At 36.7% G+C, this 27,603-nt stretch overlaps 1 protein-coding gene across 3 annotated transcripts in view; it reads left to right on the top strand.

The window, feature by feature from the left end:
* The window catches only part of SNX14 (sorting nexin 14), a 110,906-nt gene that overhangs the window by 21,950 nt on the left and 61,353 nt on the right, over positions 1-27,603 (top strand). For all 3 annotated transcript variants that reach the window (XM_069065090.1, XM_069065089.1, XM_069065088.1), the window contains exons 5-14: positions 1,873-1,916; positions 9,090-9,177; positions 12,149-12,233; positions 18,445-18,601; positions 19,265-19,340; positions 19,617-19,661; positions 19,769-19,849; positions 19,961-20,075; positions 22,871-23,026; positions 25,010-25,134. In XM_069065090.1, the coding sequence (XP_068921191.1) occupies positions 1,873-1,916; positions 9,090-9,177; positions 12,149-12,233; positions 18,445-18,601; positions 19,265-19,340; positions 19,617-19,661; positions 19,769-19,849; positions 19,961-20,075; positions 22,871-23,026; positions 25,010-25,134 (972 nt within the window). The remainder of the gene's footprint in view (positions 1-1,872; positions 1,917-9,089; positions 9,178-12,148; positions 12,234-18,444; positions 18,602-19,264; positions 19,341-19,616; positions 19,662-19,768; positions 19,850-19,960; positions 20,076-22,870; positions 23,027-25,009; positions 25,135-27,603) is intronic.

The following is a 27,603-nucleotide window of genomic DNA, read 5'->3' as shown; positions in this document are numbered from 1 at the left end:
TATTTAGCTTGAGTGACAAATTAGGAATGCTTGTGGATCCAGTGTTTTAATTTTGTTTAGAAATCTTTTCAAATGAAATCCTGTTATACTTGGTATGTACCACTACCTTTCTGTGGTTAGAGACAGAATACCCATTTTTCACTCTACCCAGGTAACTTCCAAATAAGGACCTTGGCTAGAGTGAGTAGTTGTTAATGTGTTTCATAACTTCCTCAGCAGTCACTCTAGCTTTGATATTCACTCACTGGAGTACAAACAGAATTGGTGACTTCACCTGTTCTTGTGTAGTAGATGTTACTAAGCTAATTGGGAAAAATGTAAGCACTCTGAACCCTGCCTCATTATTTCTCCTTTTTTTTCAACTTGTTTTATGTTCTGTAACTTGTGGAAGTGGAGCAAGATGCAACTTTATGTCTTGGTATTTTGCTTTTTCTGAATTTCCAAAGTACCTCTAGTTTTAAGATCTTTGATTATATTTTTCAGTCCTTCTTTATCTAAAAGAGGCTTGTGACAGGAATATGGTTTGTTTTTTTTTTACTATCTCCTAGCATTTACTTTATAGAGGAATATCCTTTGTATATGGTACTTAAAAAGGACCCTGTTAATCTAGAAATATCCCATTTCCCATACTAATACCGTGTTTCCCTGATAATAAGACCTATCCCGAAAATAAGCCCTCCCCGTACTGTGTAAGATTCCTCTAAAATAAGCCCTTCCCCGAAAATAAGCCCTATTGAGATTGCTATTGTAGTGAAGGTGATCCCCTGCGCTACACGCTACATTATGGTACCCTCTGTATGCACCGTCCCCCCCCAAGTGAAACGCACGCCGCGCTCCGAGCTGCATCCAATCAGAGCTGCAGCAGTGAGCGCGTCATCCTGTTCTTCCCCAGTGATTTGCTTATTGAATAAAGGTACATTTTTTTGTTCACATTTACCTGTTTATTAAAATTGCTGTCAATGTTCATTAAAATAAGCCCTCCCCTGAAAATAAGCCCTATGGTGTTTTTCTGTCCAAAAAAAGTAATAAGACAGTGTCTTATTATCGGGGAAACACGGTATGCTTCATGTTGACATCTTATGCTAAAACTATTTATGTTCACACTTATTGCCAGTATCAGAGGTTTTGCTAGGAGGGTCATGGCATGTGTACTAGTGATGACTTATAGATTCCTTTTTAGTATATAGATTTATGGCTGTTTGTCATTCTCAGCTCTTCCTTTTTTGAATCCTGACCTTCTATTCCATCTCTCTACAAGAGTCAGTGCATACATCTGTGTGTATGTGAGTGTGTGCACACACGTACATACATATACACACATACATACATACATTTCACCTCTGGATTTGAAAAAGGAAAAGTTTTGACAATTTTTTATCTTCTGGAGTAGAGTGCACTGTACATGGTATTAGGAAGACAAGAGTTCAAATGTCACCTCTAGGACTTAATATCTTTGTGACTATGTGCAAGTCAGTCTTTAATGTCCTTTCTTATAAAATGGGGACAGTGGTATTATCTGTTAGTTGTATTGCTTGCCTTAGAGAACTGTTGTAAGACTAAAATGAAATAATGAAGGTAAGGTCCTTTTCAAACTACTAATGTCACTTGTTTTTCCTTTATTTCTCCTCTGACTTTGCAGTGCAACTGGGAGCAGTTTCTTTGACAGTTTTCTGGTGCTATTTAGATTGTTGCCTCCAAGAACACTTTTTAACTATGGGAAGCTTGCAAAGAAGTATGCATGTCAGAGGTTTTAGTTTTTGGCAATGGAAATTTGTTAATGTTAACATATGTTTCTTATTACTAAATGTAATGATGTTTTCCCCAAGATAAATTAATGCACTGTTCTTTTAAAAAAAAATGTTTTCTCCCTAGGTGCTTGAATTAGTGTTGGAAAACTTCGTTTATCCATGGTACAGGTATGTGTTCTTTTTAGGAAATTCATTAATATTGTAGAATGACTGCCAATCAGAATTAAGGGTACTCTACACATAAGTACCCAATGCTTCATAGAGCTTTTTTTCCTCCTAGAACTATTTTGTATTTATATATCTGTATATTGTCATATTTCCCTCTCAGCCCTTCCGAGAGTGTAATCTCCTTAAGGGCAGGAACTGCTTTGTTTTATTTTATTAATCCTCCAGGACAAAAATATAATGGGAAAACCAAGGGACTTTTTTGTCAAGAGAACTAATCTTGTTTTGCTTTTTGGAGGGGCAGTTGGGGTTAAGTGACTTGCCCAGGGTCACGTGGCTAGTTTTGTGTTGAGTGTCTGAGGCCGCATTTGAACTCAGGTCCTCCTGACTCCAGGGCTGGTGCTCTATTCACTGTGCCACCCAGCTGCCCTGAGAACTAATCTCTTGATAATCTCTTTTTTATAAGTTCTAAATGTAGCAATTTTATTTTTACTAATAGATAAATGAATTTAATTTTTTAAATTACATGATTTCTGAGAAATCTTAATTTACATTTTCTAATTGAATAATTTTATAGTAGTTAATTTCAGTAAAGAATTCATAGAAAATTGAAATTTTTTTCTAAAATCTTGAGTGTTAATGACATTTACTGTGACATTGCTTTAGGGGTTCTGGGGTTTACAGAGCATAGAGAAGGCAGTGGGTTAGCTTTTGAGAATGTTAAATTTTAAAACAGAAGCCAGCTGGACAAATATATATAGGGCTAACAGGATACAGTACAAGTCAGCCCCTTTAAAGAACCTTATTATGGATTTTATAGTAACATGATTAAACATCTTTAACTGGTGGATCAAGATATTGTTATTAGATTTTAGGATCTTAACATACAGTTTTAATTTAGGTTTCCATGCTGATCCCCTTTGGGGAGGATTTTCAGGGTTTATGAACCATAGGTAACAGTGGTACCTTCAGGAACTTTATTTTCAGCACTAACTTTATGCTCAAGGACTTCAGTATCAGCTTTTTGCTCCATTCCTCAGGTATCTTCAGACTTCAGGGAAGTGAAAAGCAGTTTACTTTCCCTCCCAAAGTAGGAGAATCCTCCCAAAATTTACCTATTTTATAAACTGAATGTTTTTTGATGTCTGTGTTGTGATAGCCAAGAACTCTCTCTTCTCTCTCATCCTCTTCCTTTATTACTCATGATCTCCTCCTTGCTGTGGCCTATTTGTGCATCCTTGATCCATTTTCTCCTGTCTACTCCAGCAAGTTGCTGTTATCCTTCCCACTCTTTCTCTGATCTTCAGTCTCTTCTTATCTACTGGTTCCTTTTCTGCTACCTACAAAAATGTCCACATCTCTGCTATCCTTAAAAAAAAAAAACAACTTTCATTTGATCTTGTCATACATGCTAGTAGCTATTGTCCTTTATTCCTACTCCACATTTTAGCTAAAGCTAGCTACTCTCTTTGCCTCCACTTTCGCTCTGTTATAAACTCTTTGCAGTCTGGTTTCTGACTTCATCATTAAATTGAAAGTGCTTTTTTCAGAGTGTGTCAGTGACCTTTTAATTGCCAGATCTAATAGCTTTTTCTCAGTTTCTATCCTTCTCTAATTCTTTGCAGCCTTTCACACTGTCAGTCACTATCACTTCCTATATTCTTTCTCCTTTCTTTATTTTTGGGATGTTAGGCTCTCCTGGTTCCCCTCCGACATATCTGACTGATTCTGAGACATATTACTCACTATCTCCTCTTTCATTCTAGTTTTGATGAAAAAATGGCCCTCCTCTTTTCCAAGGCAAGCTATCCCTCTAAGTGCATCCTTGAAAATAAATGTACACTTGTTCCTTTCTCCTCCTATCTTTTCTACCAGATTGTCATCACTATCCTTTTCATTCCTTTAATCTTCAGACTTTCCCTATCTAATGGCCCCTTCCTACCAGCCTATAAACATGCCTACTATGTTGCTTTTAGCTTTAATTTAAACCTTACTTGATCAACTATCCAAACTACCTATGATCTTGTATTTCTCCCGCCCCCCTCCCCCCCCCCGTCCCCTTTTCAGCTAAATTCCTTGAGAAAGACAGCTTTACGCCCAAATTCTTTTCTTCTCTCTTGATTTTAAACTCTCTTCAGTCTGGATTCCACTTCATTATTCAGCTGAAGCTGGTATTTGAGACTGGTAACTCCAAAGTTACTATTCTCTTAATTGCTAAATCTAATGGACTTTCAGATGTCACCATCCTTTTTGACTGATCTGTAGTCCATCACCATCATCTCCTGGATACTTTTTCCTCTCTAGGTTTTTGTGACATTACACTCCTGGTTCTGCTCCTATCTGTCTGGTCGCTCCTTCACTGTCTCCTTTTCTGGAGATTCCCTTCATGTCATACCCCAACCATGTGTTTTTTCCAAGACTCTCTTATACCTTCTTCCTCTCTATTATCTCACTTAGTGATCTCATAGACTCCCAAGGGTTAAAATTATTTCGATGCAGATTATTCCCAGATCATATCAATAATTCCCAAATCTAATCCATAAGCAGTAGTCATTCTCTTGTGCTCCAATCCTTTGTCACTAACTGCTGTCTGGAAATCTTGAACTGGATAATCCCATAGTCATCTCAAACTCAACATGTCCAAGACAGAACTCATTATCTTTTCCCCCAAACTCTTTCTTCTCCTGAGCTTTATTATTACTATCAAGACCACCACTATTCTCTTCTCAGTTTGCAGCCTTTATGTTATCCTCGACTCCTTGTTCTCACCCCACATATCTAGTCCATAGCCAAATCATGGTGTTTCTACTTTTATTAGCATCTTTTGAATATGTTCCCTTCTCTCCACTTACATGGCTACCACTTTACTTCAGTCTTATCAGTATTCATTCATTCTACTACCACATCCTAGCTGGTTTCCTTGCCTCAGGTCTCTTTGTACTTCATTGGTCTATCCTTCACTCGCTCAGCTGCCAAGTGGTTTTCCCAGAGCATAGGTGTGGCCATGTCACCTTACTTTTTTTTTTCCAAATGCTTTATTAACTTCTGGTTTACATCATTCATTTCTGCTAGATTTTGAGTTACCATTTTTTTCCCTGTTTTTCCCCTACCCACCGCCCCAAAATAGTGGTCCCACAGGACATCCCCTCCTCCAGTCAGCTCTCTCCCATATCTTCTCCCATACCCCCTTTGACTTTTCCAGTAGGGCATGGTGGATCTCTGTGCCCCAGTGCCTGTATATCTTATTTCCCAATTACATGTAAAATAATATTAATAATAGTATATATGAATATATATATATATTTTAAACATTTGATTTGAAAACTTTGAATTCCAGATTCATTCCCTTCCTCTCTTGTCACTCACCCTTACTGGGAAGATAAGCAATTTAGTATAGGTTTTACATGTGTAGCTATGCAAAACATTACCATAGTAGATATATTGTAAAAGACTGGCTATATTTCCCTCCCTCCTCTCCCACCTCCCACTTGTTCTATTCTCTACTTTGATCCTGTCCCTTTTCAAAAGTGAGTGCTTCCAACTTCCCTCCCCCCAGCCTGCCCTCACTTCCATCATCCCCCCTCTCATCCCCTTCCCCCCTACTCTCCTTTAGGGTGAGATACCCTATTTAGTGTGTATGTCATTCCCTCCCTGAGCCAAATTCAATGAGAATAAGGTTTTTGCCTTTTTGCCTTCCTGTTCTTCCTCTTCATTGTTTTTTCCCTTGCCTCTTCTATATGAGATAGTTTACCCCATTCTGCCTCTCCTTATCTCCTCTCATTATATTCCTCTCTCACCTCTTAATTTCACCTTTTAAGTATAATCCCTTCCTATTAAATTGGTCCTGTGCCCTCTATCTATGTATACCTGTAAACATATATATATACACATTCACATATGTATTCATATGCCCATATACCCTCATATATATATATATGTATATATATATATATACTTCTATTCCTTTCAACTGTTTGATACTGAGAAAAGTTTCATCAGTTACAATTATCATTTTTCCATGTAGGAATGTAAATAGTTCAACTTTGATAATTTCCTTATGATTTCTTTTCCCTGTTTACCTTTTCATGTTTCTCTTGCTTCTTGTATCTGAATGTCAGATTTTCTATTCAACTCTGTTTTTTCCATCAAGAATACTTGAAAGTGCTCTATTCCAATGAATGACCATATTTTCCCCTGAAACATGATACTCAGTTTTGCTGGGTCAGTGATTCTTGGTTTTAATCCCAGCCCCTTTGCCCACTGGAATATCATATTCTAAGCCCTCCCATCTCTCAGTGTAGAAGCTGCCAGATCCTGTGTTATCCTGATTGTGTTTCCACAATATTCAAATTGTTTCTTCCTGGCTGCTTGTAATATTCTCTCCTTGATCTGGGAATTCTGGAACCTGGCTATAATATTCCTAGGAGTTTTCTTTTTGGGATCTTTTTCAGGAGGTGTTTGGTGGATTCTTTCAACCTCTATTTTGCCCTCTGCTTCTAAAATATCAGGGCAGTTTTCCTTGAGAATTTCTTGGAGGATGATTTCTAGGTTCTTTCTTTGGTCATGGCTTTCAGGTAATCCAATAATTTTTAAATGATCTCTCCTGGATCTATTTTCCAGGTCAGTGGTTTTTCCCATGAGATATTTCATATTGCCTTCTGTTCTTTCATTTGTTTGGATCTGTTTAACAGCATCTTGATTTCTCATAAAGTCACTAGCTTCCATTTGCTCCAATCTAATTCTGAAGCAATGATTCTCCTCAGTGAGCTTTTGAGATTCTTTTTCCATCTGGCAAATTCGTCTTTTTAAGGCATTCTTCTCCTCATTGCCTTTTTGAGCCTCTTTTGCCATTTGAGTTAGTGTATTTTTTAAGGTGTTATTTTCCTCAGTCAGGCTGTTGACTCTCATTTCATAATTTTCTTGCATCGTTCTCATTTCTCTTCCAAATTTTTCCTCCACTTCTCTTATCTTCTTCTTAAGGTCCTCTATGGCCTGTAACCAGGTCGTCTTTTCCTTTGAAGCTTTTGGTACAGAAGTTCTGACTTCATTGGCTTCCTCCTGTTCCATGCTTTGATCCTTTTTGTTGCCAAAATAGGAGTGTAAAATTGGGGTGCTCTGTTTATTTTGCTTCCTTTGTCTGCTTATGTTGCCACTCAGTCACTTGACCCCTTGGCTTTTTGCCACAATAGGACTCTGCCACCAGACAGGGGAACTTTGTGTCAAATGCTGGGGTTTTCTCAGCTGCTGAAGGTATTAGTTGGGTGCCCTCTCTGAAGTCTCCACATGCTCTAGCAAGCTGGTCGCACACTCCAGGACCTCCACCCTAGACTGCAATCCAAGTCCAAGCATGTTAAAGCAAGAGCAAATACCCCTCAGACTGGTTGCTTGGTCCCCCTATACTATGTAGGCCAGGAGCTGAAGCTGCCATGTGGGGGTGGCTGCACTGCTGCAGTGTCTCAGCAGCTTCTCGCCCTGGGGGCAAAGGCCAGTTGCCCTCCCAACTGCTGGATCCCAAAGTCCAGACTGCACTGACCTCTCACTTTGTCCTTAACATCTGTGTGCTGATAATTCTGGAAGCCGCCACAGCTGATCTGAAGTCCCTCCAGCTGGTGGTTGGTCAGGCCTGCCCTGGGGCTAAAATGGTGGGGCTGTGGTTGCCTCCCAGCATGCTGTGCTGGCTGATTCCTGCTGGTCTGCCGGGCTCTCCTCAATGGGAGGTTAGCTTCTTTGTGTCATTTTGTGGGTTTTGTTGCTCCAAAGTTTGTTCAGAGTCCCATTTTACATGAATTGGGGGAGGTGGAAGCCAGAGCCCTGAGGAAGTCCTGTTTCTACTCCGCCATCTTGACTGTCACCTTCTTACTTAATAAACTTGAGTGTTGTTGTTTGGTCATTTTTTAGTCACGTGCAATTCTTTGTGACCCCACTTGAGGTCTTCTTGGCAAAGTTATTGGAGTGGTTTACCATTTACTTTTCCAGCACATTTTACAGATGATGAAACTGAGGGAAACAGATGTTAGTTAAGTGACTTGCCCACAGTCACATAGCACGTGTCTGAGGTCAGATTTGAACTAGGAAAGGTGAGTCTTCCTGATTGTAGGCCCATCACTCTATCCACTGTGCCACCTAGCTGCCCCCAAACTCTAGTGACTCCCTGTCAATACAAAATTCTCTCATCTGCATTCAAAACTCTTCCCAGCCTGGTCTCTTCCTACCTTTCCAGTCTTTTCTCACTTAACTCCTCTCCACACACATACTTTGTGATTCAGCCACACTGGCCTAGGGATACAAAGTTGCTCTCTAGAGAACCAAGACCTGTCTAGTAGTTCAGGTTTGTAATCTCAGATTAGCTCTAACTTCTTCACCTTTCCCATAACTCCGGTCTATAATGAGTTGTCAAGGTTTATCAATTCTGTGTCTGCCGTATCTTGGTGCATATATCCTTTCTCTGCTGTTGTATTAATTTGGGTCCTTATCCTTTTGCCTGGATTATTGTAATAGCTTTTTAATTGGTCTCCCTACTCCTAAGTTGTCTCTGTACTAGTCCATTCTCTACTTAGCTGCTGAGATAGTACTTTTGAGATACAGATTTGATGTCATTCTTTTTCTCTGACATCCTTAGTGGCTTCATATTGCCTAGGGCAAAATTTAAACTGTTTAGTATGGCATTTAAAATTCTTTACAGTCTGCCTTCTGCCTATCTTTCCAGTATTTTTTTCATATTGTTCACCTTTACATACTCTACATTTTTAGAAAGCAACTTACTATTTTTTGAACTTCAAGTATTTTCAACTTCTTTTTGTGTAATCTGTCTTGGAATGTTTATCTTCTTTATTTCTACAATCTAGAATCCCTTGGTTCCTTCCAGGCTTAGTTCAAGTGCTATATGCAACAAGAAACTTTTCTATATCAAGCCTCCCTGCCCCTCACCTTAAATTATTTTGTATTTACATATCTGTGTACATATTTTTCCTTTTTTTTTCTCTTCTATCTCTCACCCAGTAGAATGCAGTCTTCTTAAAGACAGACACTATATTTTTTCAGTGTTTGTATTAGTAGGGCATATAGCATAGTGCTGTTTCATAGCAGGTGCTTAATAATAATTTAATTTGAATAATTTATGGTGAATTGTAAGACTGCTCTAAGTTTCTAAAAGTGTGCTTTTTTTGCCCATCACAGGGATGTAACTGATGACGAGTCTTTTGTTGATGAACTAAGAGTAACATTGCGTTTTTTTGCATCTGTGTTAGTTCGAAGAATTCACAAGGTATACATTTTAATAAGAAATCCTGGGTTTTTGCTTAAGATTGCTTCTTAATAACTTAAACATTTTATTTTCATTCTACATAGAATATATTGAATAATTCTTTACTTTTATTAATTAAAATGCACCTTCAGTCCTCTAGGATGAAATGTTTGATTAAAAATGGTTCAGTTGTCCCTTCTGGAATGAGTCTCTTTAGGCTGGAAGAAGGTGACAGTACTGGGTCTGAAGGTAGAAAGACCTGAGATCAGATCTGACCTCAGACATTTGCTAGCTGTATGACCTTGGGCAAGTCATTTAGCCTTTGCTTGCCTCAGTTTCTACAATTGTAAAGTGGGGGAAAAATAGCACCCACCTTCCAGGATTGACATGAAGATCAAATGCGAGAATATTTCTAAAGCACTTAGCACAGTTCCTGGAACATAGTAGATATTATATAAATACTAACTATTATTAATAATAGTAATGTTAAGGCAATTATTATTTGATGGAGTGCCAGAAATGCTAGCTATAACAATAGGACAGGAAAAAAGAAATCGAAGGAATAAGCACAGGCAAAGAAGAAATGAAACTCTTGCATTTTGTAGACAATGTGGTGATTTACTTGGACAACCTTAGAGAGTCAACTATAAATTAAACAATAACTTCAGTGAAGTTACAGTATACAAAATTAGTTCACATATTTCATCAGCATTTCTGTATATTACCCAAAAAGTCCAGCTGGGAGAGTTAGAGAAATTTCATTCATAATAACCACAAAATGGGCATCTACCTACCAAGACATGTACAGAAAGTATATGAATACAACCACAAAACATTCTTTACAGATATAAAGATAAACCTAATTGGAGGAATATTAATTGCTTATGGGTAGACTGAGCCAATATAATAAAAATAGTAATACTGCCTTGCTGTGCCTATTCTGTGCCATAGTAGTAAACTCCAAAAGATTTTTTTTTGAGCTGGAAAAAATGATATTGAAATTGATCTGGAAAGACAAATATTCAAGAATCTCAGTGGAAATAATGGAAAAAGTGGTAAGGGAAGTAATTTTGGGTGGAAGTTGTTCCTAAAGGTCTCATTTCCAAGGTGTATAAAGAATTGATTCAAATATTAGAAAATTCCTTTTTCCAGTAGATAAGTAGCATTTATATAGCACTTTAAGGTTTATAAAGCACTTTTCAAGTATTATCTCATTTTATCCTCACAGCAATTCTGGGAGATAGGTATTATTATCCTCATTTTACAGATGAGAAAACTTGAGGCAGTCAGTCAGTGAAGAGACTTGTCCAGGGTCACACAGCAACTTAAATTTGAACTGAAATCTTCCTGACTGTAGGTCCAGTGCTGTATCCACTGTATCACCTACTTTCTATATAAATAAGTGGTTAAAGTATCTGAACAGGCATTTTAAAATTTATTTATTTTTAGTTTTCAATATTCACTTCCATAAGCTTTTGAGTTTTAAATTTTCTCCCCCTTCTTTCTTTTCCTCCCCCTTCCCCAAGATGGCATGCAATCTGATATTGACTCTACATATATATTCATATTAAACATATTTTCACATTAGTCATGTTTTAAAGAAGAATTAGAACCAATGAGAGGAGCCATAAGAAAGAAGAAACCAAACAGCAACAACAAAAAAGAGCAAATAGTATACTTTGATTTGCATTCATACTCCATAGTTCCTTCTCTGGATGTGGACATCATTTTCCATTATAGTCTTTTGTAGAGTTGTCTTAGATCCTTGTGTTGCTGAGGAGAGCCAAGTCTATGAAAGTTACTTATCACATAATGTGGCTGTTACTCTGTGTAGTGTTCTTCTGGTTCTGCTCACTTCACTCAGCATCAGTTCATATAAGTCTTTTCAGGTTTTTCTGAAATTCTCCTGTTCTTATAGCATAGTAGTATCCCATTATGCTTATATACCACAACTTTGAACAGGCATTTTTTTTTCTTTTTTGGAGGGGGGAGGGCAGAGCAGTTGGGGTTAAGGGAATTGCCCAAAGTCACATGGCTAGTGTGTCAAGTGTCTGAGGCCGGATTTGAACTCTGGTCCTTCTGACTCCAAAGCCGGTGCTCTATTCACCGTGCCACCTAGCTGCCCCCATAAAATTTTTTTCTTAAATAAAAGGACTAGGGCTCCTTAGCCTTAGGAAGAAAAGGTTAATAAGGGAGATGATTGTTGTCTTCAGACCCCACAGGGCAGAAGAAGGATTGGTGCATAGATATGACAGTGGTTTTGATTTGGGCTCATTATAAGGGGAAAGAAATAATCTTGCCAAAAACAAAAGCTCTCTGACATTACAATCTTTCAATAGTGTCTCAACCGTTTGGGCAAATTTGTTAAAATATTTACTAGATAACGTTTACAAGCAAGGCATCTGTAGGGAAAATTTGTGGAAGGGAAGTTTATGCCTCATTTAGGTTTGGTCCAGGTGATTTCTAGGGTCCCTAGCAACTCTGTAATTCTTTAATTCCAGCAATTCAGATACTTATTTTGAGAGAAATCTGAAAAATAGAGTTTGAGATTAATGATTCAAATAGTATCATATTATAACCAATGTGTTTTTTGTTGGAGTTTTTTTTTTGGAGGGGGAAAGGCAGGGCAGTTGGGGTTAAGTGACTTGCCCAAGGTCACATGGCTAGTAAGTGTTAAATGTCTGAGGCTGGATTTGAACTCAGGTCTTCCTGACTCCAGGGCCAGTGTTCTATTCACTGTGCCACCTAGCTGTCCCCAATGTGTTCTTTGAATACACAAGGCTTTTAGAATCTTAATATATTACCACCTAGCTGCTCCCAATGTGTTCTTTGAATACACAAAGCTTTTAGAATCTTAATATATTTGCTATAGTTATCTTTTTTTAATAGTTTAGTTATCCTACATTTAATATTTTAGCTATAGGTATCTTGCATTCAGCATCTTAATGATAATTATGAAATATTTTACTTTGATTTAAACTTTCTTTTTTAGGTGGATATCCCAGCAGTTATAACCAAGAAAATGTTAAAAGCAGCAATGAAGCACATAGAAATGATATCTAAAGCAAATCAGAAAGGTAACCTATCTTGCTTAATACAATTTGAACAGTATTTTTGGAATTTTTTTTTCTTGAGATTTAAAATATAATCATTGATAAGTCAGAATGATGTTTACAGTTCCTATAGAGGTGGCTTTTAAAAAAAATGAACCTCCCTTCCCTTTCTTATAAACTTTGTGTGACTGTTAAAAAAAATCACAGTGGCCTGATTTTTTTTTTAAAGCAATCAGGGGTAAGTAACTTGCTCAAGATTACACGGCCAGTTATTATTTCTGGGTGTGGTGCTGAGTATCTGAGCCTGGATTTGATCCAGGTCATCCTGACACTGGAGCCGGTGCTCTTACTCGCTGAGCCACCTGGCCTCCCCTAAGCAATTGGGGTTAAGTAACTTGCTCAAGGTTACACAGCCAGGTGTTTCTGGGTGGTCAATAAGTGTCTGAGCCCGGGATTCACTCTCCAGGTCTTCTCAACACTGGAGCCAGTGCTCTTACTCACTGTGCTACCTGGCCGCCCCACAGTGGCCTGATTTTATTCTAAAATATTTTTTGAAATCATGAAACCTATTATGTACTTGGTTCTTTGCAAAATTGACTTCTGCCATATAGTTTGTCATGCTGTTTATCCAAGTGAATTTGACATAATGGAAAGTTATCTCTTACAGTTATCTTTTGGTATGAATTCTTCAGATGTGAGATATTTCAGAATATAGATTTATAAACAAATTATATAGTATGATGCTTTTTCATTTTCATTTTTTATAAAATAAATTTATATTGATGTTTTGTTTTTGCATCAAATATATTTTCTCCTATTTCGAGGGTTCTTGTGCTTATCTTTTGGTTTGGTCATAGTTGATTATCAGTTAGTGATGGTAGCAGAGAAGTCAGGTCCTTATTTTTTAAGGATTTCGTTCTTTGATGATGGCTGTGGGGCTGAGCTTGAAATAGGCATGATGGTCTGGGGGATACTACAGTTCCTAATACTCTTGGACTCTGGGTCCTGGAATGCCTTCATCAGATTCTGAGGGTAAGTTGTAGTCAAGGTATAGTAGCATTGATTTGACCTGTCTGCCACATGTCACCTTCTGTTTTAGCCTCACAACATGTTTGATTAGTTGATGGCTATTAGTGGTACTTGTGGGGTTTCTCCATAATGTTTGTTCACTTTAATGTTTGTCAGAATTGGGCTGGTGTACATGACAATTAGAAGGCCTTCTTTGGCACTTTTAACACTTGCTATGTTTCAGAGCAACAATTAAACTATTTACCTGTTAGCCTTCACTTTCAACATGAGTGGCCAACTTCCTTTTCTTCACGTATATAATTGTAATGTCTTTAATTGTTAATATATTTCAGCCTTCTCTTGACTTGCCATGCATCATTCCATTACCTTTTTATGTCATTTGAATTTATTATGATGTTTGTGGTTCATAGCCTTTCATAATTCTATCCAACATGGTATTTCATGATTCATATCCATTACTGGAAGAAGATCAGCATTGAAAATGTTTTCTGGTTGTAGGGGTAACCTTAGGATCATCATAAAATGCTACACAATTTTCCAAATGTAGTTTATCACATTCTCTTCCTAGAAGAGAATCCTATTCTAGAATATTTAATTCTAGGCCAGTTCATGTTCCATTTGCAGTGCCTATGGAAGATATATGTACTGATGGACAAAGTTAGTAGGTTTTTCTTCCAACGTATGTCAGAACCCTCCTGGGAAGATAAAAAGAGTGGGAAGAGTGTTGGATTTGTAGTCAGAGGACCTACATGCAAATCAAAGTTTCGACAGTGGGTTTTGCGCAAACCGCTCTACATCTCTCGGCCGAAATTTCTTTAGCTGTGAAATAAGAGAGTTAAACTAGATGGCCTTTAATGTTTCTTCCAGTGTTAAGTCTGTGATCTTGGGCTATGTTTTTTTCCCCCTGTATCAGTCGCTGGGTTAACTTCCATTGATTGTTCATTAATTTCGCTGAAGAGGGCCCATAGTTTTCTGGGACTTGGTGGCACTTAGAATAATGTTACCTGTGACCAGTATCATCTGAAGGACTTCACTATTGTAGTGAATATCTCTTCCATTAGAACTTTGCCCTGGTCATCATCTATCACTATATATAATTTTGCTAGTTAGTAGTCAATAAACCTGTATTAAGTTATGTGCCAAGGACTATACTAAGCATCAGGGATATAAATTTGAAAAAAAGAAAAACAGTTCCTGCCCTAAAGAAGCCTTCAATCTAATAAGGGAAGACAAAACACAAAGGGAAGCTAAAAAGCAGAGATAGGAGGAGGATGTGAGGGCATGGTGTAGAAATCAGTCAGAGAAGTCCTAAAGTAGTGCAGCCAGGTAAGAAATGAGGTGTCTGATCTGAACTCTCTCCTTAAATGGAAGTTGGGAGTTAATGACTCCACCCTCCAATTAGAGTGGTAAAGGGTAGTGATAAGATAGATTACCAAGGCTCAGGAGATTTTTTTTAATAGAATGATGAGATTATCCCAATAATGAACTTGATGGGGCATGGAAGAGAAGCCCCAAAAATAGTACAACCAGGTGATAAATGAGAATGTCTCCCTGATTTTTTTGCCTCACTAATGATTAGAGGATTCTTTGAACAAAGTAGTTTCCATAGTTGCACTAAAGAATTTGATATATTTTGAACATATGCACCAATTTCATTATATCAAGTCATACATTATTTTGCTTTTTTTTTTTTTATTACAGTGGGTTCTTATATTCTCTTTATGTTTCCATCACTTATGTTGCTATTAAGGTAAGAAAAAGTCGATGCCATTCACTGATAGCTCCCTCTTTTTTCCTTCTCATCTCATACCATTCAGTTGCCTTCAACTACTACCTTTTTCACTACTGTCTTACATGAAGAGGTGGTCTTTCCTCTTTCTACTTGCCAATAAGTGCACAAGTGATCCCATCATATTCCATCTTCCCCAGCAGACTGGCCCCTCTGTTATCCCTGTTTTCTTACTTATCTTTAATCACCCCATCTTCAACTTCTTCTTCTTCTTTTTTTTTTTTGCTCTTTGGACAGCAATTGGGGTTAAGTGACTTGCCCAAGGTCACAGGGCTAGTTTGTTTTTTTTGTGTGTGTTAAGTGTCTGAGGCCAGATCCGAACTCAGTTCCTCCTGACTCCAGGGCTGGTGCTCTATTCACTGCGCCACCTAGCCACCCCTAATCCCCCATCTTCTTTTTTACTTCCGACAGACACACCCATGTCTGCCCTATCCTTAAAAAAACCCTTACTCCATGTATACCCATTAGCTGTTGTTCCACATATCTTCCCTTTTGTTGGAAAATTTCTTGAGAAGCCTGTCCACAATAGCTGCCTTCATTTGCTTTCCTCTCTTTTAAATTTCCTGAGACTGTTTTCTGATTTCATCATTCAACTGAAACTGCTGTCTCCAAAGTTACTGCTGTCTCCAAAGTTATCAGTGATGTCTTAATTGCCAAATCTAATGACTTTTTTCTTAATTCTCATCCTTCTTAACCTCTCTTCAGCCTTTGACATTGTCAATCATCCTCTTTTCCTTAGTTTCCTCACCTTTTTATGTTTTCATGACAATTTCTTTCTTGGTTCTTCTCTTACCTGTCTGGCTACTTCTTCTTTGTTGAATCTTCAGGTCATCCCTGGTAAGATATAGAGAAGGGTGCAGGAGATTTGGGTAGCAGGGAAGGAACTAATAAATAGAGGGAGAGATTGAAGATTAGAGGGGGTGATGATTTGGAGTTATTCTGTTGGAGAAGATGGAAAGGATCTAAGATAAATGTAGATGAACTTGTGGTGGCAAGAAAAAAGGCCATTTTTTCCTTCTCATCTCATACCATTCAGTTGCCTTCAACTACTATCTTTTTCACTACTGTCTTACATGAAGAGGTGGTCTTTCCACTTGCCAATAAGTGTACAAGCGATCCCATCTTCCCCAGCAGATTGGCCCCTCTGTCATCCCTGTTTTCTCACTTATTGTGTAGCATTTTATGATGATCCTAAGGTTACCCCTACAACCATCGCATTATCAGAGACCGGGGGGAAAGGAAGACAAAGTAAAAGGTGATGAAAAGAGATTTTGAGGTGAAGGAGCGCATAGAAAATGGCCTATATAAGTACAAGGATTGAGGAAAGAAGAGAAAATCTGGAACAGCTTCTGTTGAAATGAGATAAAGTGGTTATTTAGGGAGGAATAAAAACATTTCCTTCCTGCAATATAAGACCACTTGAGTTTCAATAGTATAAATTGGTATGTACTCATTTTGATTCCATGACTTCCTCCAGTTTTGTTTTATAGCATGTGAGTTAGTTCTTTTTTTTAGATGTGGAGAGCATTTTCCATCATGAGTCTTTTATAGTTGTCTTGGATGCTTATATTGTTAAGAATGATAAATCTGTCAAAGTTAGTTGTGATACATTGTGGCTGTTACTGTCTACAATGTGCTTCTGGTTCTGCTCGCTTTACTCAGCATCAGTTCATTCAAGTCATTCCAGGTTTTTCTGAAGTCTACCTGCTCATCATTTCTTATAGCACAATAGTATTCCATTACATTCATATACCACAACTTGTTCATTCATTCTCCAGCTGATGGACATCCCCTCAATTTTCAGTTCTTTGCCACCACAAAAAGAGATATTATAACTATTTTTGTACATGTGGGTTCATTTCCCATTTGTATGATCTTTTGGGGATACAGATCTAGAAGTGATATTGCTGGGTTAAAGGGTATGTACAGTATGATAGCCCTTTGGGCATAGTTCCAAATTGCTCTCAGAATAGTTGGATCCGTTCACAACTCCACGAACAATGTATTAATGTTCCAATTTTCCCACATCTTCTCTAGCATTTATCATTTTCCTCTTTTGTCATGTTAGCTAATCTGATAGGTATGATATGGTACCTTGGAGTTGTTTTTATTTGCATTTCTCTAATAAATAGTGATTTAGCGCATTTTTTCACGTGACTGTAGATAGCTTTAATTTCTTCCTCTGGAAACTGCCTGTTAATGTTCTTTGACCATTTATCAGTTGGGGAATGACTTGTATTTTTATAAATTTGACTCAGTTCTCTATATATTTTGGAAATGAGGCCTTTATCAGAGATACCAGTGTTGTCTTAATTTACATTTTCCTCATTGTTAATGACTTTTTTACATAGCTTTATTAACTTGCATTTGTTTTTTGGAAACTCTTGTTTCATATACTTTTGTATCCATCTTTAGATTTTGGATGTTAATAATTTAGTTTTCTTCTTGGAAACACTGGAATTTTATTTCATTTTAGATGGTATGCAATTAGTTGCCTGTGCATTAAAGTAACTTTTAACAACTTGGTTGATTTGTTTTAGATATTGTTTTAAACAAATTTTATTGACATCTTTTGTTTTTATATCACCTTCATTTAAAAATATATCCTTCCTCCCCATCCACCATCCTTTGTAACAAAAACGAAAAATAAAAGCCATTTAGCAAAACTAATGAACATATCAACTCAGACTGACAGTAATTGCTGTGTATCATATCTGTAGTTGCACAGCTCTGCAAAAATGGAAAGAGGATGGCTTTTTCTTAACTCTTCTCCAACATCTCCTTTGGTCATTATCATTACACTCTATTAGCCTGTGTTTCTTTATTCTTTTTACATTGTTGTCATTGTGCAACTTCCTAGTTTTACTTCATTTCTCTTTAATTCATATGTCTTCCCATGTTTCTCTGAATTTTTTTTCTGTTAATCATTTCCTATAGCACACCAAAAGTTGATCATATTCATATTCACTATTTGACCATTCCTCTGTTGATAGACATCTATTTGTTTCCGATTAGTTTTTATTAGTGATTGATTCTTAAATCAGTGCACAGGATAGATGTTTAGCAAACTTTTTGTTTGTTTTTAACTTCTGTGTGGTACAGTTGCTGAAAGTAAACCAACAACAGTTCTGTTATCTACTTCAAATCTTGGGAAGACATATCAAATTATCTGACTGCATTTCTGATCTTAGGAATTCTTAAGTTACTTGGCATTTGTTGTAAATATTTTTACACTAGAGATGATCTGGTTTCACTTTAGTTGATACATTTTTATTGATCTTTAATGTATGTATAATACTTGTTGTTAGCATGCTGCATATTTAGAGTTGGAAGGAGTAAAATACTGTGGAATCAAAATTTGAGATTTTTTTATTCAAGATTGCATAACCTAATACTGATTTATATCTTTCTTTATAGTAAAAAATTCAGAATTTTTACAACAAGCTGCTTTAGAAGAGTATGGACCAGAACTTCATGTAGCTTTGAGAAGTCGAAGAGATGAGTTACACTATTTGAGGAAACTTACTGAATTACTTTTTCCTTATATTTTGCCCCCTAAAGCAACAGACTGCAGGTATAAATATTTTGGAACTTTTTGTGACAGTATTTATGTGCCCTGCCACAGTGTATATTGATATTCCTGATCACAGTAGTCATAGACTATAATTAGAGATTGACCTAAACTTTGAACAATTTTTAGTTTAAAAAAAAAAACACCAATCATTCATCAGGTCTTAAGGTGATGAATTTAGGTGATAGATCTGAATGGTATTTGCCTTACTATTGGTATCATTGAACCTTAAGAAATCAAAGATAAAGCTATTAATTTGAAGTGAATTTCACTATTGGCAAGATAATAATTTTTCATTTTTTCTTGATATTTCTTTTTAGAAAATTCAGGTTAGTGTTCAAATAGGCATAAACACTTTAAGCAACTCTGTAGGCACTTTGTTACTAGACAGGTGAAGCACTGTAAAAGGTCATCTGGTTTATCTCCCTATGTCCTGGCAGGATTGTCTTTAAAACATCCCAGAGAGATTCACTCTCTACCTTTTCTTAAGAATCTATGTGGGAGGTTTTACAATTTGTCTTTATAATGAAATTTCTTAGGTAGAAAGTACTTTTTAATACTTATTTCTTACTATGGCAATACTTTTCTATTAAATTTTCATTTCTAGCTTGTGGTCCCAAATTTTGTCACAGTTATGTAACTATTCTTTTTTTTTTTCCCCTCCAGATCCCTGACTTTACTTATAAGAGAGATCCTGTCTGGTTCTGTTTTTCTTCCTTCTTTGGATTTCCTAGCTGATCCAGTAAGATTGAAGCACTAAAATTATATAAAAAGTTTTATTCCCTGTGTGAGAATAACATTTTTTGCACATCTTCTGCAAAGAATGAGAGGAAATTGTCCTTCTGGCACATCCCTGAAAATGTTTTGCCACTGTCTCATTTGTTTCTCCATTGGATTAACATAGAAACTGTCATAGTTTGAGAAAAGTCTTCCAGAATTCTGGGCAGTATACAGTGAAGGAATTATTTTCAGCTTGTTTCTTTTGTCATGTCAACCTGTGTTTATTATTTCCCATTAGGATACTGTGAATCATTTACTTATCATCTTCATAGATGACAGTCCAGTGAGTATTGACCACTTTAGAAAGCATTTAAAATTGTGTTGCATTTTGTTTCATATCAACCAAATCGGATATAATTGAATTGGTTCATTGTCTTTTTTTTTTAATAGCCAGAAAAAGCAACAGAACCTGCTTCCTCTTTGGTTCCTTTCTTGCAGAAATTTGCAGAGCCTAGAAATAAAAAGCCTTCTGTAAGTAGGCAAAGTACTTTTATTTGCAACAGATTATTATATTGTTTTTAATTTAAAGAAAAATTACAAAATATCTATTCAGTATTTGACTCTCTTACACCTTGTTTCAAGGTGCTGAAGTTAGAATTGAAGGAGATTAGAGAACAGCAAGATCTTTTGTTTCGCTTCATGAATTTTCTGAAACAAGAAGGAGCAGTGCATGTGTTACAGTTTTGTCTGACCGTGGGTGAGGCTTACCTTTGTGCTTACTGAATATGTTACATTGAAAAAATTGTTTTTGAATTTTAAGGCCAGAGCTTGTTAAAGAGGTACTCTGCTTCTTCTGTTGTTCTGAAACGTTATTATAAATGTCCATTGCATATAACTCACCACTTCTTTGGAAGTGTATGCTTCTGTTCCCCACATTGAGATTTGACCTGTAACTGGCTATGACTAAATCTTATTAGAAATAAAAAAATCCCAAAACTCAATGCATCAAAATTGTCAATATAATAAATATATGTGTAAGATTCCAAAATAGTGGTGTTTTTTGTAATTTTGCTATAGCAAGCTTCTCTTTTACAGAATAATTTGGTCCTAGGGTATTTTCTTTCAGTCCCTCCAATAAAATTAACCTTTCCTTTGATTCCCTCAAGGAAAATAGCAATGTTCTGCTCATTTGTTAATAGGAAAATGTTAATTGAAGGAGTATAGCAGAAAGCCATAATTATAACCTTCAGTGAGATTTTAAAATATATGGTCCTTATGGTATAAAATGTGGACTGGTGTAGGAAAGAGAGTTGGGGTTAGAATTGGGATTTGGATTGTGGCTTTGGTTTCTTCCACTTTCACCTCCCAACTTTTTAATCTGTATGGTCTTCAGTAAGGCACTGAACCTTTCTGTCCTCATTTCTTCATTTGTAAAATTAAGAGATTGGATTAGGTTAAAGATTCTTTGAAGCACCAAAAGACTTTGATCCTCTGGATAGACTGTTACTAATAATTGACTTGGTTACAGGGAAAAGATAAAGCAGCGTTAGGCAACATTTGGGAAATTACTTCAAAGACTTTTCTTGCTTTATCACAAATGATTTGTATATGGATGAGAATTAGAGGAAAGCATTTTTGTACTAAAGGAGTTTGTTACATCCTGAACTAGTTGGTGACCACCTTAATAGTGCTTTGTTTATTTTATTATAACAAAATCCTTTCTTCATAATTATTTAGTAATGCTTATGCTCATTTAAAAAAGTGGGCCATTTTCAGGATAATGGCAATTTTCATTACAAAGTTTTATTGTGATAGAATTTTTGTTAACAGGATTTTACTTGTAGCTCTTTTTCACATTTACTTCATCTAAGTTATTTAGCTGGTCAAGGTAGGATACTCTATTGTTAATGGGATTTAAGATCTTTCCTGCCCATTAATAGGCTTCATGTGGAGCCCATTAAGAGAAGCTTGCTTGTAGGAAGGCTTTCACACCTTTTGCTAATTTCTAATTAGGCACTGAGTCACCACGGTTGTGATGCCTTCTGGCTCTGAGAAGTAATATACTCTAAGTTGGTATTTTGCTTTGGGGGCTCATTTATGAGAAGGATCTTGTGATTTCCTGATAGAGATTTTGAGTGGCTGTGTGTTTAGAGGTCTGGGACTGCTCAGAAGTAAAGACTCTCTTGATCCAGGGATATATGTAAAGTGTATAGTTGGTTGATTCAGGTAGTCAGAGCCCTGTCTGTTGTCCTTTATTTCTCTGCTTGTATTTTCTCTTAAGTTCAGAGTGCTGACTTTTCTCCTGAACTAGTGAATGTAATTTTAAAAAACATTGTTAACCCAGTAAATAGCTGTCTTTCCTAGTAAAGCAGATGTAAGAACCAGGGTATGCGCCCTCCCCCCCCCCCCCCCCCCCCACACACACACGTGTGAAATTCCAGCTATTAAGGAGGTTTGGGCTGGTGGATCTCTTTTGAATATTCTGAGGTGCTGTGGGCTGTCTCAGTTGGGTGGCTGCTCTAAGTTTCCCATTAATATGGTGAATCCCTGGGAGCTCCAGATTTTGTTAAAGAAGAGCAAACTGGCTGAAGTTGGAAATATACTAGGCCAAAACTTTCATGGCTATCAATAGTGGGATTGGTTCTGTGAGTGGCACTTGCATTTCCTGCCTAGAAGAGATGGGAATACCTTTTCTTTAATTAAAAAACAAAAATACCCTGAACTATTATTTAATGTTTTTGTCATTGCTCTTTAACCATTAGCCTTTTTTCTACCCTATCTATAACTCCCACTAGTTCTCACAAAGCCCAGTTTTTAAAAATTTAATCCATATTTGAGAAACTCTGAGTCAGTGTTGAGAAGATCCTACTCCCTTTTCAGTAATAATTTAATGGTTTTTGCAGCTTTCTCTGGAAATAAGAAACTGACTTTTAAAAATTGTCATTTGAGTAAATTAAGTTAATTTCTTACTTGTTTGTTGCCATTCAGTCATTTCAGTTGTGTATGATTCTCTGTGACTCTTTGGGGTTTTCTTGGCAAAGATATTGGAGTGGTTTGCTATTTCCTTCTCCAGCTCACTTTACAAATGAGGAAATGGAGACAAACAGGGTTTAGCGACTTGTCCAAGATCACACAAAGTTAGTAAGTGTCTGAGGGCAGATTTGAACTCAGGAAGGTGATTTCTTCCTGACTCCAGCCTGATACTCTTATCTACTCTACCACCTAGCTGCTCAATTGGGCAATATTTTGAAGAAACCATACTTTATATTCTTTGAGAAAAGTGTTAGGCTAGTGTTTTTTCATCATGCCATTTAAATTTTTGTGTGCAAAATTGTGCAGTTTCATAAGTATTTGGACATTTGTTATCAAATATACAAGATATTTTGGATGACCAGGTGATTTTTTTGTGTCTTCATTCAGGTGTTTTGTCATTATATAGACAAAGTCCAAATCAGATTAATAGTCATAGTTAAGACTTTTATGTAATGTGCTTAAGAAATGTTATTTGTTAAATAAGGTGATCTTTTTCTCTTCCTTTTCCTAATATGCCAGAGGAATTCAATGACCGAATTTTGAGACCAGAGTTATCAAATGATGAAATGATGTCCCTTCATGAAGAGGTGAAGAAAATATATAAAACCTATTGTTTGGATGAAAGTATTGACAAAATTAGATTTGATCCTTTTATTGTGGAAGAGATTCAAAGAAGTAAGTCTTGAGTGATGACAATATATAGAGTTTTATAATTGTCAGGGCTTTTTCAACTTGGTTAGTTCCATTTGGAACTGAGACTAGAGCCCAGTTCTTCTGTATGTTACACTTTCTAATAAATATATATTTATATTTCAGTAAAAACCTTCATTTGATGCATTGATCCACTGGCTGTCTTCCTATATCTCTTCTCTCTCTCTCTCTTTTTTTTTTTTTAAGCAATCAGGGTTAAATAACTTGCTCAAGGTTACTTGGCCAGTTATTTCTGGGTATGGTGCTGAGTGTCTGAGCCCTGGATTCGATCTCCAGGTCATCCCAACACTGGAGCTGGTGCTCTAACTCGCTGAGCCACTTGGCCGCCCCTATCTCTTCCCTCTTTAAAGGCTAAACTTGAGAAAGTACTCTGCAATGAATTCTTACATCCTTTGCTATCACTCTTTTCTGCAGACACTCTGCAATTTGGCTTCCACCTTTATCCCTTAACTGAAACTGTTCTCTGTAGTTTTTACAGTCTGTAGTTGCCAAATCTAATGTACTTTTCTCAGTTTTAATTCTCCTTGATCTCTTTTCAGCATGGTTGATCATATTCTCTTTTTGGATGCCCTCTTTTCTCTAGGCATTTTTGACATTGTTCCCTCTTGATTCACTTCTTTTCTGCCCCATTGCTTCTTCTATCCCCATTTCTGGTTCTTCATCCAGGTCATTCCTATTAACCATTGTTGTCCCCAAAGGCTCTATTCCAGGGCTCCCCTTCTTTTTTTTTTTCCCCTCTATGCTATTGTTTTGGGAATCTCACCAGATCTCTTCTGTTCAATTATCATCTGTATGCAGATGGTTCCCAGATCTAAATATCCAGCCCTAGCCCCTCCCCTGAGCTGTACTTACTTATTCACATCTGCCTCTTGGTTGTCTCATCTCAAGCTCATATCTGAAACACAACTCATTATCTTTCCTCCACCTTTCCAAACTTTGCTATTGCTGTGGAGGGTCCCATCATCCTACTAGTCCCGCAGGCTCAGAACATCCATGTCATCTTCGAATTCCTCATTGTCCAGTCTTTTGTCCAATCTTGCCATTTCTATATGGCATCATTTGTATATATGATCTTACTTTCATTCACATAGCCACAGCTCTTTTTAAGGCCCTCATTACTGCTCACCTGAACTACTGAAATAGTCTTCTAAATGGACTCTCTGGCTCAAGCCTCTTCCCCACTCCAGTCTATCCTCCACTCAATTGCAGAGGTGATTTTTCTAAAACATGGGTTTGACCATGTCACCACCACCCAGCTCAGTGAGCTCCAGTGGCTCTCTATTGTCTCTTGGACCAAATACAAAATCTTCTTTTTGACATGTAAGGCTCTTCATAATTAGGCCCCTCCCTACCTTTTCAGTCTTTTTGTATCTTATTCTCTTCTATGTATTCTTTGAATCAGAGACACTGGCCTACATGCTGTTCTTTGAACACAATTTTCTGTCTCCATCTCTCTGCCTTTGCACTGGCATATCCCCCATGTCTGGAATTGTCTGCCTTCTCATGTCCTCTTCTTAATTTCCCTGACATCCTCCAAGATTCAGCTTACTTCTCGCTCCCTCTTCCATTCAGCTACTAATGTCTTCCTGTCTCAGATTATCTTTGCCTACTCTCATATTATGTATGTTATGTATACCTAGTTACTTACATGTTGTCTCTTTCACTAAAATATACTTTTCTTTAAGGCAGAAACAGTTTTGGGTTGGGTTGTTTTGTTTTTTTTTACCTTTTTTGGTATCCCCATAGATACAAAACTCATAGAATCTGGCACATAGTAAGCATTTCATAAATTTCTTATTAACTGACTTGGCTTGTTGAAGCATAAAACAAAATATTATTTGTATAAAGTGTAACTTGTAGTATTTTCGTGTTATCTTTCATTATCATGTACTTAAGAAATAAGTAAGTTGTGTACTGTTATGCATTTCTTTTTCTATTTTTTTCTAGTTGCTGATGGTATCTATATAGATGTTGTGAAACTTCAGACTATGAGATGCTTATTTGAAGCATATGAGCATGTTCTTTCTCTTCTAGAGAATGTATTTACTCCTATGTTCTGTCACAGTGATGAGGTAAGTTGGAAGTGAACTTGGTGTAGAGGCTTTTTTTAATAAAAAGCTTATTAGCCCTAGCATTCAATTTTTCAACCACTATTTATATGCAACCACATGCAAGGTTAGTAGAGAAAAGTAGAACAGATGTTGTAAGAAAGAGAAGGTATAAAGAAGTGACTTTTTAAATGTAAGACTAGCCTGTTAATACACATTGACTATAAAAAGGTACAAAAGGAAAATGTATTTTTTTCCCAAAATGAATTATTAGCAGATATTGGTAGTTAATGGCAAGTTGTGTTAAAAATTTTAAGGCCAGATCTGTTTAGATATGATCAGATAAGATAGGACTGAAACATTAATTTCACCTGATTTTGTGTTTTTTTGTAGATGACTGTGTAACATAGCAAAGCCTGGGGAACTGTTCTTATTGTAAATGCCTTTCAGGAATTATAGAATTTCAGAGCACAAAGGGACAGTACTGTGAAAATCATATTAGGTTAGATTTTTATTTTTATCCAAATAGTTATCTTACTCAGATATGACTGTGTCTTGTAGATACATGTTGGACCTTTACTCTTTATTTTCTATGGAAATATCCTCCACTGGCAGTATCATCTCCTCCACATATCTTATTCTCTTCAACTTTTAAAAAAAATACATATTTTATTTGTTTTAATAAGCCCAAATCTGCATTCTTATTCTCTTACCTTTCACCCCAGTTGAAAACATTGGAAAACTAAACCCATTGTAGACACGTTTACTTTTAGTCCAAACAACTTTCCACGTGTCCCCCCCCAAATTTGTCTTATTCTGAATGTCTCATTTATTCTTTCTGAGTTCTTCATCTTTCCATCAGGAAAGTGTGTAGCACATTATATTATCAATCTCCTGTAATTGTGGTTGGTCATTACACTGATAAGTGTTCAGCACAATCATATTCCATTACATTTGTGTACCAGAACTTGTTCATTGATTCCTCAATTTATAGGCATCTTTTCAGATTTCTGTTCTTTGCCACCTCAAAAAAAAATCTATTTTTATATATCCTTTGTTTAAGAATAATTTCTCCCTTGATTTACCCTTCCTCTAATTTCCTCTCCCCTCCTCCCATTTCCTGCCTCTTCTTCTGTTTCCTTGTTTAGTAAAATGTATTTCTATACTTAGCTGTGTCTGTGAGTGTGTTTGTATATATAGTCTTCCTCCTTTTTACCAATTCAAATAATGAAGTTCAAGTGTCAGTTACTACCCCATCCCCTCCTCCTTGTTGGTATAACTGTTTACTTGTTCAACCTAAGTATGTGAGATAATTTTGCCTAACTCTCCTTTTCCTTCTTAGCTCTTTCTCCATCTCCAGCCTCTGGCAGTGTATTCCTCTTTCTTCATTCTTTTCTTAAGATTTTCATGATATAACAGAATACTTTCAGCTTTGTCTAATTGGATTCCCTCTGTGAGTCCTGATAATGATAGGGTTCAGAGGGGACACATGTATCATATCTTCATATTTGAATGATGGTAATTTTGTCTTCTTTAGTCCTTTATCATTATTCATTCATGTTTACCTTTTTGTTTCTCTTCCCTTCTGTCTTTAAATGTCAAAGTTTCTCTACAGCTGTGACCTTTTTATCTTAAATGCTCATAAATTCCCTTTTTCATTTAAAGTCCATTATTTTCCCCTCTAGCATTATTCTCAGTTTTTCTGGGCTTATTCTCGGCTATAACACATTTTCTACCTTCTGTAATATTGTATTCCAAGTTCTCTGCTTCTTTATGTGGGTGTCTGTTAAATCATGGGTCCCCCCTCTCATCCCCTTACCCCTATTCTCCTATAGGGTGAGATACCTATTTAGTGTGTATTTCATTCCCTCCCCGAGCCAAATTCAATGAGAATACGGCTGATCCATTCCCATTTGTTTTCCTATTCTTCCCCTCCATTGTAACCATTTTCCCTTGCCTCTTCTATATGAGATAGTTTACCCCATTCTGTCTCTCTCCATCTCCTCTCATTATATTCCTCTCTTACCTCTTAATTTAACCTTTTAAGTATCATCCCTTCCTGTTAAATTGGTCCTGTGCCCTCTATCTATGTATACCTGTAAACATATACACACACATTTACATATGTATTCATATACCCATATACCCTCTGATATAGACATATATATGTATACACACACACACATATATTTCTATTCCCTTCAACTGTTTCATACCGAGAAAAGTTTCATCAGTTACAATTATCATTTTTCCATGTAGGAATGTTAATAGTTCAACTTTGATAAGTGGCTTATTATTTCTTTTCCCTGTTTACCTTCTCAAGCTTCTCTTGCTTCTTGTATCTGAATGTCAAATTTTCTATTCAACTCTGGTTTTTTCAGCAAGAATGCTTGAAAGTCCTCTATTCCACTGAATGACCATATTTTCCCCTGAAACATGAATCGCAGCTCCTTTGACTTCCGGAATATCATATTCCAAGCCCTTTGATCCCTC

This window comes from Petaurus breviceps, unplaced genomic scaffold, assembly GCF_028583685.1.
Source record: "Petaurus breviceps papuanus isolate PSGF00001 unplaced genomic scaffold, PetGlider_PUasm1.0 90667, whole genome shotgun sequence".
NCBI classification, from domain to species: domain Eukaryota; kingdom Metazoa; phylum Chordata; class Mammalia; order Diprotodontia; family Petauridae; genus Petaurus; species Petaurus breviceps.
This window is presented reverse-complemented; position numbering and strand designations above follow the sequence as displayed.